Source organism: Hetaerina americana, unplaced genomic scaffold (assembly GCF_022747635.1).
Source record: "Hetaerina americana unplaced genomic scaffold, ioHetAmer1.1.p SCAF_7, whole genome shotgun sequence".
Classification (NCBI taxonomy): Eukaryota; Metazoa; Arthropoda; class Insecta; order Odonata; family Calopterygidae; genus Hetaerina; species Hetaerina americana.
Genome location: NW_027287316.1, coordinates 50663503 through 50679742, shown reverse-complemented (window position 1 = coordinate 50679742; position 16240 = coordinate 50663503). Strand labels below are relative to the sequence as shown.

The 16240-nt window shown below is 35.6% G+C and overlaps 2 protein-coding genes across 6 annotated transcripts in view; one reads left to right on the top strand and one right to left on the bottom strand.

Moving 5' to 3' along the window:
* Positions 1 to 3432, top strand: part of LRR (Leucine-rich repeat) — a 184543-nt gene extending 181111 nt beyond the window's left edge. For 4 of the 5 annotated variants that reach the window (XM_071595873.1, XM_071595872.1, XM_071595874.1 and 1 more), the window contains one exon: positions 823 to 3432. In XM_071595873.1, the coding sequence (XP_071451974.1) occupies positions 823 to 999 (177 nt within the window). In that variant the 3' untranslated portion in view covers positions 1000 to 3432. The remainder of the gene's footprint in view (positions 1 to 822) is intronic. The other variant, XM_071595875.1, reaches the window with a different exon arrangement.
* A 6903-nt stretch (positions 3433 to 10335) lies between these two features.
* Positions 10336 to 16190, bottom strand: Cyt-c1 (Cytochrome c1). The gene is made up of 8 exons (XM_071595216.1): positions 16076 to 16190; positions 15727 to 15771; positions 15492 to 15640; positions 15022 to 15154; positions 11522 to 11686; positions 11166 to 11294; positions 10954 to 11073; positions 10336 to 10823 (listed from the first exon to the last, which is right to left on the bottom strand). Exons 1-8 carry the CDS (start codon positions 16145 to 16147, stop codon positions 10716 to 10718), a joined length of 921 nt encoding a protein of 306 aa, XP_071451317.1. The 5' UTR covers positions 16148 to 16190; the 3' UTR covers positions 10336 to 10715.
* Positions 16191 to 16240: the final 50 nt, after the last annotated feature.

The window sequence follows — 16240 nt, the reverse complement described above, 5'->3', positions numbered from 1 at the left end:
TATAAAATGTGGACCTCTCAATATTTCCTCCCATTTATTCATTTTATTTCATTGGGCACTCTTGGCTCAAGAACTTTGTACATACCTAAATAAACATAACCATTTGATTTTTGCCATCTCCAGGTATTAATTTGGTATATTCATTTGATATTGTTTGCTTCTGTAAATACTATGAAAAATAGCTAGGTATCAGCAAGGAATAATTGACTTACTGCTTATCAAATATCATAAAATCTTGTGGATTTTAATGAGAAGTAGCTGCCTTTTATTACTTCCATGGCTTGCTCTTTGCTCTCTTCTTAGTCAGGATTTGACAACAGTGGTTACCTTAGAGGGTATCTACCTACTCTGTAATATGTTGACTTGGTAGCTTGTTTGTATTTTCTAGTTCATACAATTTTTAAAAAGTTCTATGATTTGTGTAGATTGGCAAACTAAATGGAAAGTAAAATATGTGAATCTTGTGTTAGGGAATGGTGATATGTACAATGTCATGGTTATTTTTTGAGTTACAATGCTATTGGTATAGATTGATCTTGTCACTTGTATACCCGACATGTAAAAGAAATTGCATACTGATTGAATGTAATGAATACATTTATTTTGGAGAATTGTTCAAATGTCAATTTTCCTTGTCTCCCTCTGTAGTACATACATATATAGACAAATATGAAAATTAACTAGACAAATAATAAATGTTTGACAAATTTGAAATTACTTTCTTAAAATGCATCACTCTATTCTTATATAACAATGTGTAATATGGTAACATTTATTTGCAATTATGATGCCATTTATTTATGATGATTTTTAATCACTCAGCAACAGGAGCAGAAAATGAGCTTGGTTGAAGGACAGCATGTGCCACTTATGCCAAAGAGAGAAACTAAGAAGAAAACAGAAGACGAAAATCGCTTCACTCATTCAGTTCCATTCCCTCAGCAGGGAAATCAGTCTCTAATGACTGAGTTTGCTTATGACGATGTGATAGATGTGTGATAATGCTGCTTGTGGACCAATAATTGGGGTGACTAAGTGAAACTTTTCAATCCCAGTGCTAAGTGATAATCCTCCCTTGACTTCAATACTCTGCCCACGAGGAGACTGTACCCATCATGTCCTACTTAACTGTTAATGGATTATTGATCTCTTTGAACTCTTAAAACGAAACCTGTTCTGTATATTGCTGCCTTTACCTAACCAAATATGCCCCTTCCTCTCACAAAAGAGTATAGGTATTCACAAGCATCACCAGTCTGGTAACTTTCCTAAGGGATTCAGGCCCCTCTAGAATCTTTAGCTACTATTATGTACTGCATGGTAGGTATTACATCTATTAAACTTCTCCCTGTTGCTTTGGGAGTCAATTTCAGTATGGAGCAAAATTATTTGCACCCAGTAAGTGGAGTCAGTTATGATAAATTAAATTCTTGTATGGAAACATTTTTGATGCTAAAAAATTATCAGAACTTGCTGAGACGGGAGTGGTCTTGTCCCAGTTAAAGTTAGTGAAGTCAACCCTGTTTCAGTATTTGATGTTCTGTGCTGGAAATTAAATTTAGATTTTTTAATAATCACTAAAGCTATTAAACTCTTCTTTAAATTGTGAATAATTTTAAAGTTACAGCTTAATTATCATGCAAATTGTACAGAAATACATATTGCCTTTTCATGAAAGAATTTAAGGCAAACATTGAAATCAATGAAGTTGATCAAACTGGCTGAAATAGTGTGAAATCATTATTACTGAAGTTGAGCTATTGATTGAAATGTTTTTATCTTTTTTTGATGAATGGAAAAAATTGGAGCTTAACTTTGTGTATAATGTGTTGTTTCTTTTGACATTTGTTACTTATAGTCTAGTATTTTTTTAAATTAACCAACAAGCATAGTGAATCATGTTTACTGCTCATGGAAATATTCTTTCGAGAAGAACTTAATGTGATCTTCAGAGTTATATAATTAAATGATACATAGTTGCATTTATCAATGCCAATGAATATTCTCTGTTAAAAAGTACAAAGTCGAAACTTTGCACTTGTCTTTTAATATTTTGTACAGTGTATATTGTAACATATTTTACCAAATTCACTCATAAAATTATGGTATGTATAATTTTTGGCACAAGTTTGTTAATGATAGTTTAAGTGAGAAAATTTAAAAAGATAGGTCATTTATATCTTTTTATTTTAACTAGTTGTAAATTATGAAAACCTGAAGACTGGTATATTTAATACAGACAAATAAAAAGAATGTTTTAGTTGCTCTATGATCTTCAGGGTGTCTTTACTTGGTTTTCTTTGACTTTTATCATTGCAATACTGTCTGTTTGTGTAAGTGCGGAGGAAAATGTTGTGGTCTGTGTATCAGTTGCTCATTTCAAGAATATGATTGGAGCTAAAATGGCAATGCAAGAGAATGCTTTAGTAATTGCCAGGTAAAGCATTATAGCTCAAAGCTGAAATATATTTATGAGGTAACTAAAGTATACTTAACACAAAATAGTAATCAACCCAAGGGCTGGTTTAATAGGTCAGGGTAGAGTTCACCTCATACTAAGCCCTACAGTAAGTGAAATGAATGCAACAAGGAAAGGGAAGGAGGGGGATAGGTCCTTGACTTGAATTATCTAGTATCTGAAAAATTACACAGCTTGGGTGAGCTTAGGGTGTTTGAAGTAACCAGGTACAAACATTGGCCCTCTGGTCTGTCTATAGCCAAACTCTAGCTGCTAGGCTATCATCATCCCAATAAGAATTTAGTAGAAAATGGTAATTATTGTCTCATTTATCTTTATTATTGATGAACAAAACAACACCAATCAGTAAATCGATCAAGTTTTACCACTTGACCTAATCACTTAGAGACTGATTTAAATAAATTTTACTTATGGAGGAATATCTAGCTTAAGAAATACAGAATATGTGAAGACCATACGAGGCCAAGGAAAACTTTGGATTGCAAAATGCTAAAATTTTTAGTTTACAGTTTAAGAGAAGCCCATTACTCCAAAAATATCGTTCTGGGCATCCTTCCAAGGTGACACCTGAAGCCCAAGCACGATTGTGAGGCCCTTGCAATCAGGTTTATGTATACAAATTTATATTTATCCATTAAATCTACAGTCAAGGCAGGGATGTACTAATGTATGAAATGGAATTAGAGGTTGTTTCCAAACGATCATTCAAAAGAAATACCTACACTAAATAAGAGCTTTCATTGCTAGTACATAAATTCAATACATGATCAATAATTTGGCAATTGTGTCAAGCAAACCTCAGGTTGAATCAAAGTAGAAGTAGTTGATATTGAATTGAATTAAATGAGTGGTGCTGTAATGAGATGAGAATTTGACGAATTGATGTAATTGATTATTTGATGAACTTGATTAAAAGAGGGGATCAGTTGTTGTCTATTCTAGGGAAATCCATAACACTAATAAAATTTACCCTATAAAACATGTTTTTATCTCAATTAAATGCCAAGGTTATTTTTTATTGATTCAATAAGTGTGGAGTTATCATGAATGACCGAAAAATATCACAGAAATGGACTCATCTGAAATCACTTGACATTAGTGGGCATTACTCTGGAAAGTTAAAGGCTAAAACTAAATTGTAATTACTCTAGGGATCAATTAAATGCATTAGTACAATATCATTGAATGTTTCAGGAAATGAGTGTTATTACCATTTATCAACAATGGAAATTAGCAATGAAACCGACAAAATATTAAAGTATGATATTAACTCCATCTTACTGTATTGTATTAGTTCCTTGAGTTCTTAAGCATCCATATTAATTGAATATCTTTCCTTTCCATCTTTTCCTTCTATCAAGCGATTTACGTGGATGCTTACCAAACCACATGACGGAGATATGACCAGAAAAATCTCAAAGGTATTACTGAGTATGGTATCTTATCTTAACATAATACTTTAAGCTCTAGCAATTTCTTTGCTTATGACTTTATTAAGGCCATTCAACTGCTTTTATTACCTCATGGTATTCATGATAGGAGTCCAAAAAGGTCACTTGGTCACCATGTTCAAATGTGAAAGATGCCTCTGGATATTCCTAATTAAGATACATTCTGTGCTGCTATGGAGAACAGACATATCTATTGGTAAATTCAGTGCTGGGAAATAAACTATCCATTGCTGTTCTTCTGTGATTTCATGTGGCTTAGTACAAGGTTAGTCACATAGTTTTATATTATTTTTTTCTAAAAGCCGATTGATCAGTTAGGAATTTTGGATAAACATACAGTATGAGAATCTGGGTGTACAGTCATCAAAACAGGGATGCTCAAAACATAATGAATAATGAAACTCAGGTTAGTTAAAGCTCACAGGTAGCATTATAACCGCCCTCTGATGACTAAGAAATGTTTTGTAAACCATCCAAGCAATTTATTTTGGTGCGCATATCAAATGAAAACTCCGGAGAAAGGAGATAGTATAGAGCTGGTGAATGATAGTATTTTATTGATATGCTTGAAAGCAGACCAAACCAATCCGGGTGTACGAGGGTAGTCCCATAGGTACCCGGCCTGACCTAGAGATGATGGCAGTGGTTAGAAAAATATCACTGTATTAGAAAGTACGCAATCTATAAAGCATATGATTCCAGTTTAAAGATGCCACATTGTTTTGTATTTGTTTGGCAGCCATCACCAGTGAACGTTTTCAGCAAATTTGTGAAAATGGAGAAAATTCATCATCATTATGTGGTACAGTACTTTATTTGAAAGAGCTCAGCCCGACCAATATAAAAGCTGAACTGGATTCTACTCTGAGATCGCATATTAACTGAAAATTTGGACATGAGAAAGCTGTGTGCAAGATGGGTACTACGTTTGCTCACGCTCGAGCAAAACCAGTGTCATGAAGATGTTTCAAATGAGTGTTTAGCTAAGTTTCACAGCAACAAAGCAGAATTTTTGCACTGTTTCATAATCATGGATGAAACATGGGTCCATTACTTCACACCCAAGACAAAAGAACAATCAAAACAATGGATTCAAAAGGGAGAACCGGCTCTAAAGGAAGCAAAGGCCGTTTCACCTGCAGGCAAGGTCATGGCGTCGGTTTTTTGGGATGCTTCCTTGACTATCTTGAGAAAGGAAAAACTATTAATGCTAAGTATGATGCGAACTTATTGCAACATTTGAGCAAAGAAATCAAGCAAAAGCGGCCGCATTTGGTCAAGAAGTAAGTGTTGTTTCATCAAGACAATGCACCAGCTCACAAATCCATTATTGAAATGGCCAAAATACATGAATTAAAGTTTGAATTGACACTTCATGCACCCTATTTGCCAGATTTAGCCCCCTCACATTATTTTCTGTTGCTGTTTTCAAACTTGAAAAAATGGCTCGTTGGTAAAAGATTTTCCAACCGTGAAGAACTGATGTCTGCAGTTAATGGCAATTTTAGGGGCAAGGCAGCTCTTATTATAAAAAGGGTATCAAACTTATTGAAAGTTGCTGGGAAAAGTGTATAGAGCTGAAAGGAGATTATGTTGAAAAATTAATACATTTTTTTCCAAATTTTTGTGTTTTATATGTTGGGTCGGATACTTCTGGACTCACCTTTGTACTAAGTAATTAATGAACTGACTTTAAGGTAAAAAGTGAATGGATTTAGTGCAAAATATGATGAGCAGTTGCAATAGGATGGAGGTAAGGCCTTCCCTGTACTATGTTCAATGAGTAGATGACTAGATACAGTGCCTATGCCCAAATCAATTATGCAACACTCTTCTTTAAATCTAACTTCTTGAGCCTAAAAGAGTAGAAATCCATTTGCCATCACCTTTCCTGCCGACCATTTTGTCTTAGCTTTCTTTGTTGGTGGTGATCAACATGTTTCCCCTGCTTTGACTGCTGTTTTGTCTCTGAGGTATAGTGGTGTACCCAAGTTTCATCTGTGGTCACAAACCGATGCAGAAAATGTTGATTGCTTTTAAACGTGTCAAACATTGTTTGGAAATTTCTATTCTGATGTGTTTGTGATCCTTCATCAAGAGTCACCCATCTCGCAAATAATTTTCTCATATCCAATTCCACCATTGAAATGTGATATGCCAGTTCAGATGACATCCTTACAGCTTTGTTGATTTCTTGCACTTTCAGTCGGCAATCCTCTATGAACATTTATGGACTTTTACAATTATGCCTGGGGTAGTTTCATATTTAGTCCCGACTAAACTGAAACTATTTTATCCACTTGGTAGCAGTTGAATATGAAGTAGCAGAGCTCCCCAAAGTATCCTGAAAGACGGCATGAATTTCTTCTGCTTTCATACCTTTCTTTACAAAGTATTTAACCACTGCTTGAATCTCAACTTTTTCTATCTTCACAAATCACTATACGGAAGCAATAATCGAGAAACATCCACACCACATATCTTTTCCCAGAGCATAAAGGATTACCTATTACTACACAGGAAACTTGTTGCATTAGCACTGACACCTGGTGGTGATTCCAAGAACCTTTCAAACTACCCATGGATTTATCAACATTCTGAAGACTGCAAGAAGGCAATAATCGAGTGTACCCAAGGCTCATGATCCTCTGAGACATCCTCTGAGTGCTCCATTATTGCAGCTGAACTAGTTATTTGATGAAAATGAACATCTCATTTAATCGACATCATCTTTACCCAAAGCTGGAATGCTCCCAGAGTATGATGTGAACTGTTCAAAGGGTTTTCAAATACTCAAGCAACCACGAGCTGTGTGATCTATTTGGTTGAAACACCCATGAATGATGCACCTGCACACAGTGGCCAAAAGGCAGGACAGGGAACACTTCCTCTTCATTCCTCTGCCACATGCCCATTCCCCATTGAATGGCAATTCCATGCATGCAATGAGGTTGCTAATATTATGGAGGGATAAATTTAGCACTGTTGGCATCAACCATTTGGGAAAATGAACCCTGGTCTCAAAAAATAATATATAATAATGTGGAGAAGCACTAATTTTTTGTAATATTTAACCAGTATCATCATTTTCATATCATAATTAAAAGTAAAAATGAAAGAAAAAGTGCTTCAGGAAATTAAGTCTTACAGGGTAGTAGATAATAGAGGAATAGATAATATCCATGCAGAATGACTGAAAGTTAATGGATAATCTGGAGGAAAAGATTTCTTGCACTTGCTTCTTCTTCCATTTATGAAGAAAGATTTGGTCCGTACTTCGTAACCCACAAAAAGCAAACGCACCTCCAGCTTAACTTATTGCCTACTTCCAAACCCAATAAAATGGTACGTTTCAACTCAGAATTCAATTGGTTTCCTATTTCTACAGAAATATCCGACTAAAGGTCTTCATTATTAATACCAAGTAAACTTTGCATTTAGTTATAAATTATTGTCATGCAACCATTGAGAAACTGAATTCACCATAGCACACACATCGATTTCCAATTGTAATGATTTAGTATGACCTGCTATTAGACCTACGTCACCTGCATAGAGCACCATTATTCCCTGGAGAGATTAAGGATTTCTCAATGTTGTTCACATACACCAGAAAAAGCAAAGGTCTTAACATGGAACCTAATGGAATACCATATTTTAGTTTTCATGGTTGTTTTGTAGGTAGCACCATTTTTTCTGTCAATTTCTACGCTGTTTCCTGTTTTCTAAAAAAGATTCCAACCAGAGATGAGCCACTCTCCTGATGTGATATTAGCCCTCGTTTAGTCAGAAGAATGCTAGATTTTACATAATCAAATGCTTTTGATATATCCATATCTCTTTTCTATTTGAAGCTTGGGCAATTTTAGTTGCAAAATCAGTTTCTACATTTTTATTTTTTTGAGAAACCATCTGTGACCGATAAAGAACATTATTTTTTATGAGGAATTTTAACCCTTCAAGCCAGTATAGGAATTTAAATCCTTGGGCCCTACTCTCGGCATTTAATATTTTTTTAAGTCTCTCTGTCTGCATGAAGTAATGTATTAGAATAAAGAAGTACTAGGTATTAGATTAAATGAAGTATAGAAATTATACGTTTCTTCTTTTTCTCGTGGATTAATGAGATGAAATAATCGTAAAAGTAGCAGATCTGTAAAAAGTAGAATGCAATTAGAAAGGCATGCTTCCAGAATAATTTATTTTAATGAGACTTCTTTAAATTATTGTAGGTGTGAAAATGTTTGGATTTTTCCAATTTTCATTACATAATGCGCATCGTCATTTTATTTGATCATCTGAACATTTCTGTGTAGATAACGCATGCGTTATCAATGGGAAAATACGGTACTTGATTTTCTGTGATGTGATTAGGTTAACTAATTCACTTATACAGATTACTTTTTCCATGCCATCATTTAGGCAGTTTTTCTGTGCTGTAATTTCCCCAATGATATCTATGAAGAAATTATTGGATTTGTTTGCCATATTCTGAGGATTGCTGAATTCTTTTCCATCAATTGTTAATAAGAAGAATTTTTTTTCTGCACTCTCACATTTTACTTGCGGTTCATTAATTACCACCGATCACAACACTTTTGTTTGATTTGTAGAATTTGAAATAATTTGTTTGACATGGTCATTTTTTTGCTTTCCTAAACAGCATCCTGTACAAATTCCAAAGAAACTGCGGGAGATGCCGCAACAGTAACTTTTAACGGAGTCATCCGCTAATGTGCATTTCAATGCAACAATTTCAGAGCGTAAAAATCATTCGCCTTGACTGGGACTCGAACCCAGATCCCTCCATATCCGGTCGAGTGCTTTAGCCACTTAAGCTACCGAGGCGTCCTCTTAAACTCTGAAATTTTGGGGCTTTTTTAAAGGAACTAGATGTTATGACGAAATACCGTACATACAATGTCACATGCATTCGTAGTCGTGCGCGAGGCGCCACTGTCCACGAGGTTAAAGCCAACTTTAAACACTTATGGTGTTTTCCCTTTGACAAATTCCAAAGAAACTGCGGGAGATGCCGCAACAGTAACTTTTAACGGAGTCATCCGCTAATGTGCATTTCAATGCAACAATTTCAGAGCGTAAAAATCATTCGCCTTGACTGGGACTCGAACCCAGATCCCTCAATATCCGGTCGAGTGCTTTAGCCACTTAAGCTACCGAGGCGTCCTCTTAAACTCTGAAATTTTGGGGCTTTTTTAAAGGAACTAGATGTTATGACGAAATACCGTACATACAATGTCACATGCATTCAGTTTATTCCCTATGGGTATCAGACTAGCATCCAATTTACTAGCCTTAGTTAAGTATTTAAGCCTATCTCCAGCAGTCAAACCCTCATTTGTTATCCAGTTATATTCTTTGTTACATTAGTTATATTATTTGTTGATTTATTTTTTATGGCTAGCTTTATAAATGGGAAACAAATATCCCAGAAGTACTAAATAATTGATTGAAATTCTTTGAAATAGTTTGTAGCAAGTTCAAAGAATTTCAGTTGTTAACAATTTAATAAACCTTGGGATACCAGTGAGATTCATGGCATTTGACAGAGTAGATAGGACAAGCTGATAGAGGAGTGGGTAGGTGGAATAGGACTCTTATTCAAATCCCGCACATGAATCAGACAGCACAAGTGATGGTTGTGGAGAGAGTATGTGGATGAGAGTATGAGAATTAGTATGGGCAGTCACAGGCAAGTGAATAAGATGAGGTTGTCCATTCTTGCTAGCACATACTTAATAATAAATCACAGAGGATACATTGAGAGGCACAGGAAGCAGAGTAAACTTGGTATGGAAGTAGGAGAACAGGTGATCAAGGCATTTAAGTTTGAAGATGAATAAGCAATAATTAGTCAGACAGCCAAGACAGTCATTGTTAGAGGGGTAATGATATTCGTAGGGGATGAAGTTTAATCAGAAGAAAACCATGGCGATGAAAGTTTCAAGAAGTACAAAGGCTAAGAAAAATATCAGAGCTAGAGGAAATGAAAAAGAGCAGATGAACCAGTTAGAGATGTATTTTGGATAGTATAGGCATAGTAGCATGGACATTAGAAGAAGATAAGCATTGGTAAAAGAAGGGAACTGACAATAGGTAAACAAAGAAATAAGGTGTATGAATACTTTAATATGGAAGTACTCCATGGATTCAGGAGGTGGTTTTGAAAGGAGGGAAGGATGGATACTGAAGGCAGTGATAGAAGAGAAGTGAGTAGAGTAGAGGGAGATAGGTTTTTTATACAACATGAAGACTTATAACCTATGAAGAACTGAAGAAGGAAATGATGTAGGGCAAACAGGAGGAAGTACATGCAATTGGGGAGTTATAAGAAAGTAGCTAAAATAGATTGCATTTTCTTGTCTAAAAATTGAAATCAACAGATTAGCTCAATCCATTTTATTAAACCTTTAACATTCTCAATGTTGATTTTAATTCTCAACTTACTTGAGTCTCACAAAGTTGTCAAACATTATTTAAATTTTCAAGAAATGCTGTACAGAAATTACAATTCCTCATACCTGATAAACCAGGTACAGTAAACGGCTGAGCAGTTTCATGCATTGAGGAAATGCTTTTAAAATTATAAAATTAAACTTAATTGGTACCTAACATACTGCTTTTCAACAATGTCACTTTTATTTACACCAGATGTGATCTGCAACACAAATGCTCATGCATGTTTGCAGAGCAATGGCAGTTCTTTTTGACTTCACAATCTACTACAGGTTTCAATATCCACTCAAAATCTATAATTCACTCTTCTACTTGGATGATGGTTTGAAGGCTAGCTTACGGGTCTTGAGAACTGTCCACTTGTGCCTCTTGATGTAATACGTTATTCCCAACAAAAATGAAAATATCATAAAAGCCTAGAAAGAAAAAGATTCACTTAATTTTTTTTTACTTCTAAGGCAGTAACATACATGTCAATGCTATGTATATAACATACAGGATAATAGCTATACATACAGGCTATTGAGTATTGTCAACAAATGTTACCTTAATAGTCATCTTCTTACGATCATCATGCTCTGGCTCTGCAGCCCATTTAAGGAAGGTGCACACATCTTTTGCTAACTGACTTGCTGTGGCAGGAGTTCCATCATCATACTCTAATGCCTAAATAAATAGTAACATGAAGAAAACAAAGTTTATGTGATATTTCAATACTAATCACAAACAGCTACTGCATGTTTTAAGTATAACTTCACCTCATTATATAATGCCTGAGCCATACTGATAGCACCACCAGGGAAATATGGGTTGTAATATTGCCCATCCCTTAATACAACTCCAGCAGGTGCATCACAGTATCCTGTCAGTAACGCAAACACATAATCCTACGAAGAAAAAAAGAGAAAACAATGCCATTACTTCCAGACTCAGAACAAAAGAAATTCAACGGTTTGCCATCATTCATTGAACCGAGTCCAAAAAGATGTACTTAAATCAATAAATTATACCATTTGATGACAAATGCATTCTAGTTACTAGCAAAAGAAAAATGATCACAAAATAAATGAAAAGTTATACACAAAAATATACATATTTTAGAGTCATTACACACCTCCCCTCCATGCCGGGCTAACGTAATGTAGCTCAGGTCAGGTGGATAAGCACCATTGTTGGCGGCTCTGGCAGCTTCTTCATTTGGATATGGCTTGGGGAAGTAATCAGACAATTTCCCTGGCCGCATGAACATCTCACCAGTTTCATCAGGGCCATCCCGGACCTGTAGATTTTGTGCATAAGATCAGGGACAAAACAAGGCATCAGTAAAGGGAACAAGGTTTCTGCAGGCTATAATTGAAATCTGTCAATATTGAACAACAGTGTTAACTAAACTGGAGGGCCTCCAGCGGAGGATTAAGGGAGGAATTCAACATCAACAATGAGCTGCTTTGGAAGCTCCTCTCTCTGTGGCTACTCCTAATAGATGAGTACAACCATGGTCACAGAAGTCCATCTATTAGCCATTACATCAAAATGATTCGATGTACACACAGATAATACCTCCACAAAAATGTAAAACGCTTGAGCTTGAATCTTGAGCCAATGAAATTTGAAGGTTTCACTACTTAGACGATGACACATTGATGTTTGCACCCATTGAATGTCCACTTGCATTGAGGTCTATCAGGTACACTCGTAGGATGCCACATCCAAATTCAGATGATGTCCCAGACAAACTGCCTTCCCTCCCAAATCTACACATCATTTAGGGTAAAATGAGGAGCAAACGTAATTAGCCCCTTGCCCTTTCATTTAATGCTTTGAAAGTTGTTCCTACTTAATAATGAACAAATAAAAACATTTTTTCACCTGAGAATTATGAAGTACATAAAAATTGGATGTCGATTAAATCAATATCTAGTGGAAAAGTGTCATTATTTGTTCATTATTATTTTTGAATTTCACCATATCACGTACGAAACTACTAAATTTGTTATTCCTACTTCTTAAGAATATCATTACTTTCCTTTCATGTAGCTAATCCTCACCTCATACCTTTGACAATAGTCTTGTTTAAGTTGCCAATAATTACTGCAATGCTTTCCCTGCATGGCTCAATATTGCTTTATTATTGCAAGCCTAACTGACAATCAATTCGCCACCCACTTTTATTCCCAGTTTTCAACCCTTTCTATCCTACCCTCAGCATTTCCTCAGAACATATGTTGAAAATTACCGCGGATAATGGGCAAGTGTCTCACTCACCTGCCAATCAATGTTCATCCTGCTCCTCTCTATCCTACCCTTACCAGTACTATATTATTCATGTCATCTATCCTTAGGAAATGTCATCTATCCTTTCAGTTCACTTCCATCCATTTCCCACTATTCACACATCAGAGTAGGGACAAGTTCCTTTCCTAGGAAGATCTGGTAACCAAAAAATCACACAGCTCGGGTGGAGCTGAAGGTGCCCAGAGAGGCATGCCCCCCAGTCAGTAGCCCAATACTCTAACCCATAACTTCCACGACCCATTTCTAATCCTTTGAATTTTAAATTGAACTTCATGACAACTTAATTATAATCTGCTCCTGAGAAGCTTCGTAAGCTGATGATGCTGTTTCTAAAACAAAGTCAAACCATGATAAAATCTAACTGGTACCTACTTGTTCCTCCCAGCATCTTCACTCTGATACCATTTCTAACTATTACACTATATTCTCCTACATACCCTCCCTTCATCAACCATTGCAATCCGATCTCCCATTTCTATGCTTCCCTCTTGGAACATTCTTAATTGACCATACAAGCTATTTATTCCTAAGGGTGAGTACTTGCTGGCATGTACACCTGGATTAACACAAGATTGGTCAGGCCCACTTTGATCTCAAGCCATAGAATTCTATCATAAAACCACTCTGTATCCACTACCCTTCTCCGCAGTTTCCTATTCAGGACCATATCCACACATCTTATGTCATCCATATTTATTATGGGAAAGATATTTGAGGTGGTTTCCTATTGCCTTCTCCAACAAGTGTTTATTAAATGTCACCATTACTCAAAGGACCACCCCACAGGGGTCAGATGCCTTCGCAGCTGCCTCACTAAACATGGACTACCTTTTGTCTGGCTCAACCTATCTGATCATGGGTGATCCTAAAATGGTCCTACCATTGCTCATGCCAATACAGCTATAGAGTTCAATTACAAATGCACACCCACCATATCAAGGTAGAGTGGATCACAGATTTATTCCCATTGAAGAAAGGAAAGATTTTATGCATGAAGCCGATTCCCAACAAGGAAATTATGAATATAAAACATTTGAAATATTCTTCCCATTCAAACTGCAAGGCTTTCAAGTTACAGTTTGTTCAGGACACCATTTGATTCTAAAATGAAAACATAAGTGAACAACACAAATGTGTATCTGAAATTGTCAGACATTTTTAAATGTATTTGCAGACATCCTTATCTTCCTCAAGGGTTGAAACAATTCAAAGAAATGACAACTAGTTAGTGCCAACATATTAGATTAGTGGCCTCGTTATGGAAAATGGCAAATAATAATTTGTAAATGAACACTTTAGAATGACCTCATATTTTTGCTTGATAAAAAAATAAATTAATGAAAGGAATTTATTTGGTTATCATGGCCAAAAGTATAGAATAGTGGAAAGATAAGTATAGGATGTCAACAGAATGATGGAACTTTCAGGACAGCATTTTAGCCAAAACATCCAGAAAAAACAGTAAATACAAATTATTACACAATGGAGTGCAAAAATTTTTAAAAAGGAAATAGACAAAACAGAACAATAAAAACCACCAAAAGATTGTGATTCTCCCACAAAGTTACCAAATGTCAAGAATTCTACCACACAGAATATTGTAGGCATTAAATCCATTAACGAAATTGGGCTAGAAAATCATGTGCATTTCTTATTTATAAGATAAATTAGGCAATTATAAGTAAGATTAATTTTTTAAAAAGACTAATTGACAACTGATAGCCTAAGGATATCAAAAGTGAATGAATACATGTAAAAATCATGGCAGAAAATACCCACGTTACACCTTATTGGGGAATTATGGGATTTTAGCAGTAATCGGAACAGTTAAGTTAATAATACTTAAGATGTGTGCCACGCCATTACATTATTAACTACTGCAAAAGCATAAATGTATGGAAATTAGCACATAACTAAGAAAAGCAGGAGCTTATATGAGAAAATCGTGTTCAAAAAATGTATGCTCAAATAAACATCTAAATGCGCTATTAATCGAAAACGAAATTTTTTAGCAAAGTAAGGCATATGAGGGGCAAGGACTGGACATTGGTCTTGGAAGCAACTGATTCCATTTATTATTGCCAATTGCCTTATGTGTAGATGGATATATCTGATAAAAGATTGGTGCCCGAATTATTCCTACTAAAGCCGTGTTTACACGAATTCGTTTAAACACTAATTAAATACATACGATTCAGGAATGGTTGAATACTGCAGCGAAGAAGTTGGTACTACTACATACAATTTCCACCCTGAGTTGAGAATAAATTAATACTGGAGTTCTAGGATAACTGAAGACCACCTTAACTATTTTCTCACCTGAATTTCTGCAGCTTCAGCTTTAGCTTCCGCTTCAGTATGGGAGACTCCGACCAAATTTCGATAAGCCAAATACTGAAGACTATGGCAGGCAGCACACACTTGTTTGTACACTTCATAGCCCCTTCGAACACTAGCCAAGAAAGAAATAAAAAATTAATACCTGTATTCTCACTCGTCATCAACCTTATTTGCAGCAGCTTATTACGGATATTATAACAATATTTTGGGTGAGCCTTGGTAATGGGGTTAGTCGGCGCATATATTTAAAACAAAGTAAAAATTAAGAACCCAAATTTACAAAATATCATTAGACTTCTGTATAACCACAAATATACTATAAATTAGAAGTACTTGGCAATCAATAAACCTACATATATGATTACAATTAGAATAAATCAAACCGGCTGTAAGAAAAATGCAATGGGAGACCTAACGAAAAATGAATTTAAACTGATTGACTAGATTACCTAGCATGATCTAATGCTGCGAACAATCCATTGTGACTCCATGGATTCTTGGGAGGGTGAAGCTCCAAATCTGAAGCTTTTACTGACTGGTCTAAGGCAAGAGCCAGCCCAGCTCCACCTCCACTTAGAACTCCGATCGTGACGAGGAACTGGAATGCAGATACGTGCAAAATGTTAATGTAATATGTTCATTAAATGCATTACATAGAGCTAAACAATGTTAACATTTACTCACTGTTTTACGGCTTCTGGTCCAACCTCGCGAGGAAGAAAATTTAACCTGAAAACATTTGTTACAACACTATATTAATTACGTGACCCAAATGACCCATTTGCTAAACAAACGAACATATTGAGAAACTGCAGCAAATTCGAAACATAAATTTTAGTTATCGCAGACAGGTTGAAGTTTTCACTAAATTCATTGTACTTCCTAGTTTATTCAATCGGGAATGTGTGAAATTTGCAAGTTAGCAGATTTTCGTAAGTCCTCACGAACAATCGTGATACAAAGTATATGGTTATGATTTAAAATAAATATACGCAAAGAGTCTTGAAGACCTGATAATGAACTGTGAACCTACCCGCTGTAATAATGTTCCATTATTTACTTTCAATAGTCCGGTTCCCCAAATCCTTGCCACTGCAGCAGCCATGTTGGGCAGAGAAGTCTGCAAAACCCAGGAATACCACAACCCTACTTAAGGCTTCTTAAAAATTTTGTAATACTAAAATTACCATTTCAAAAA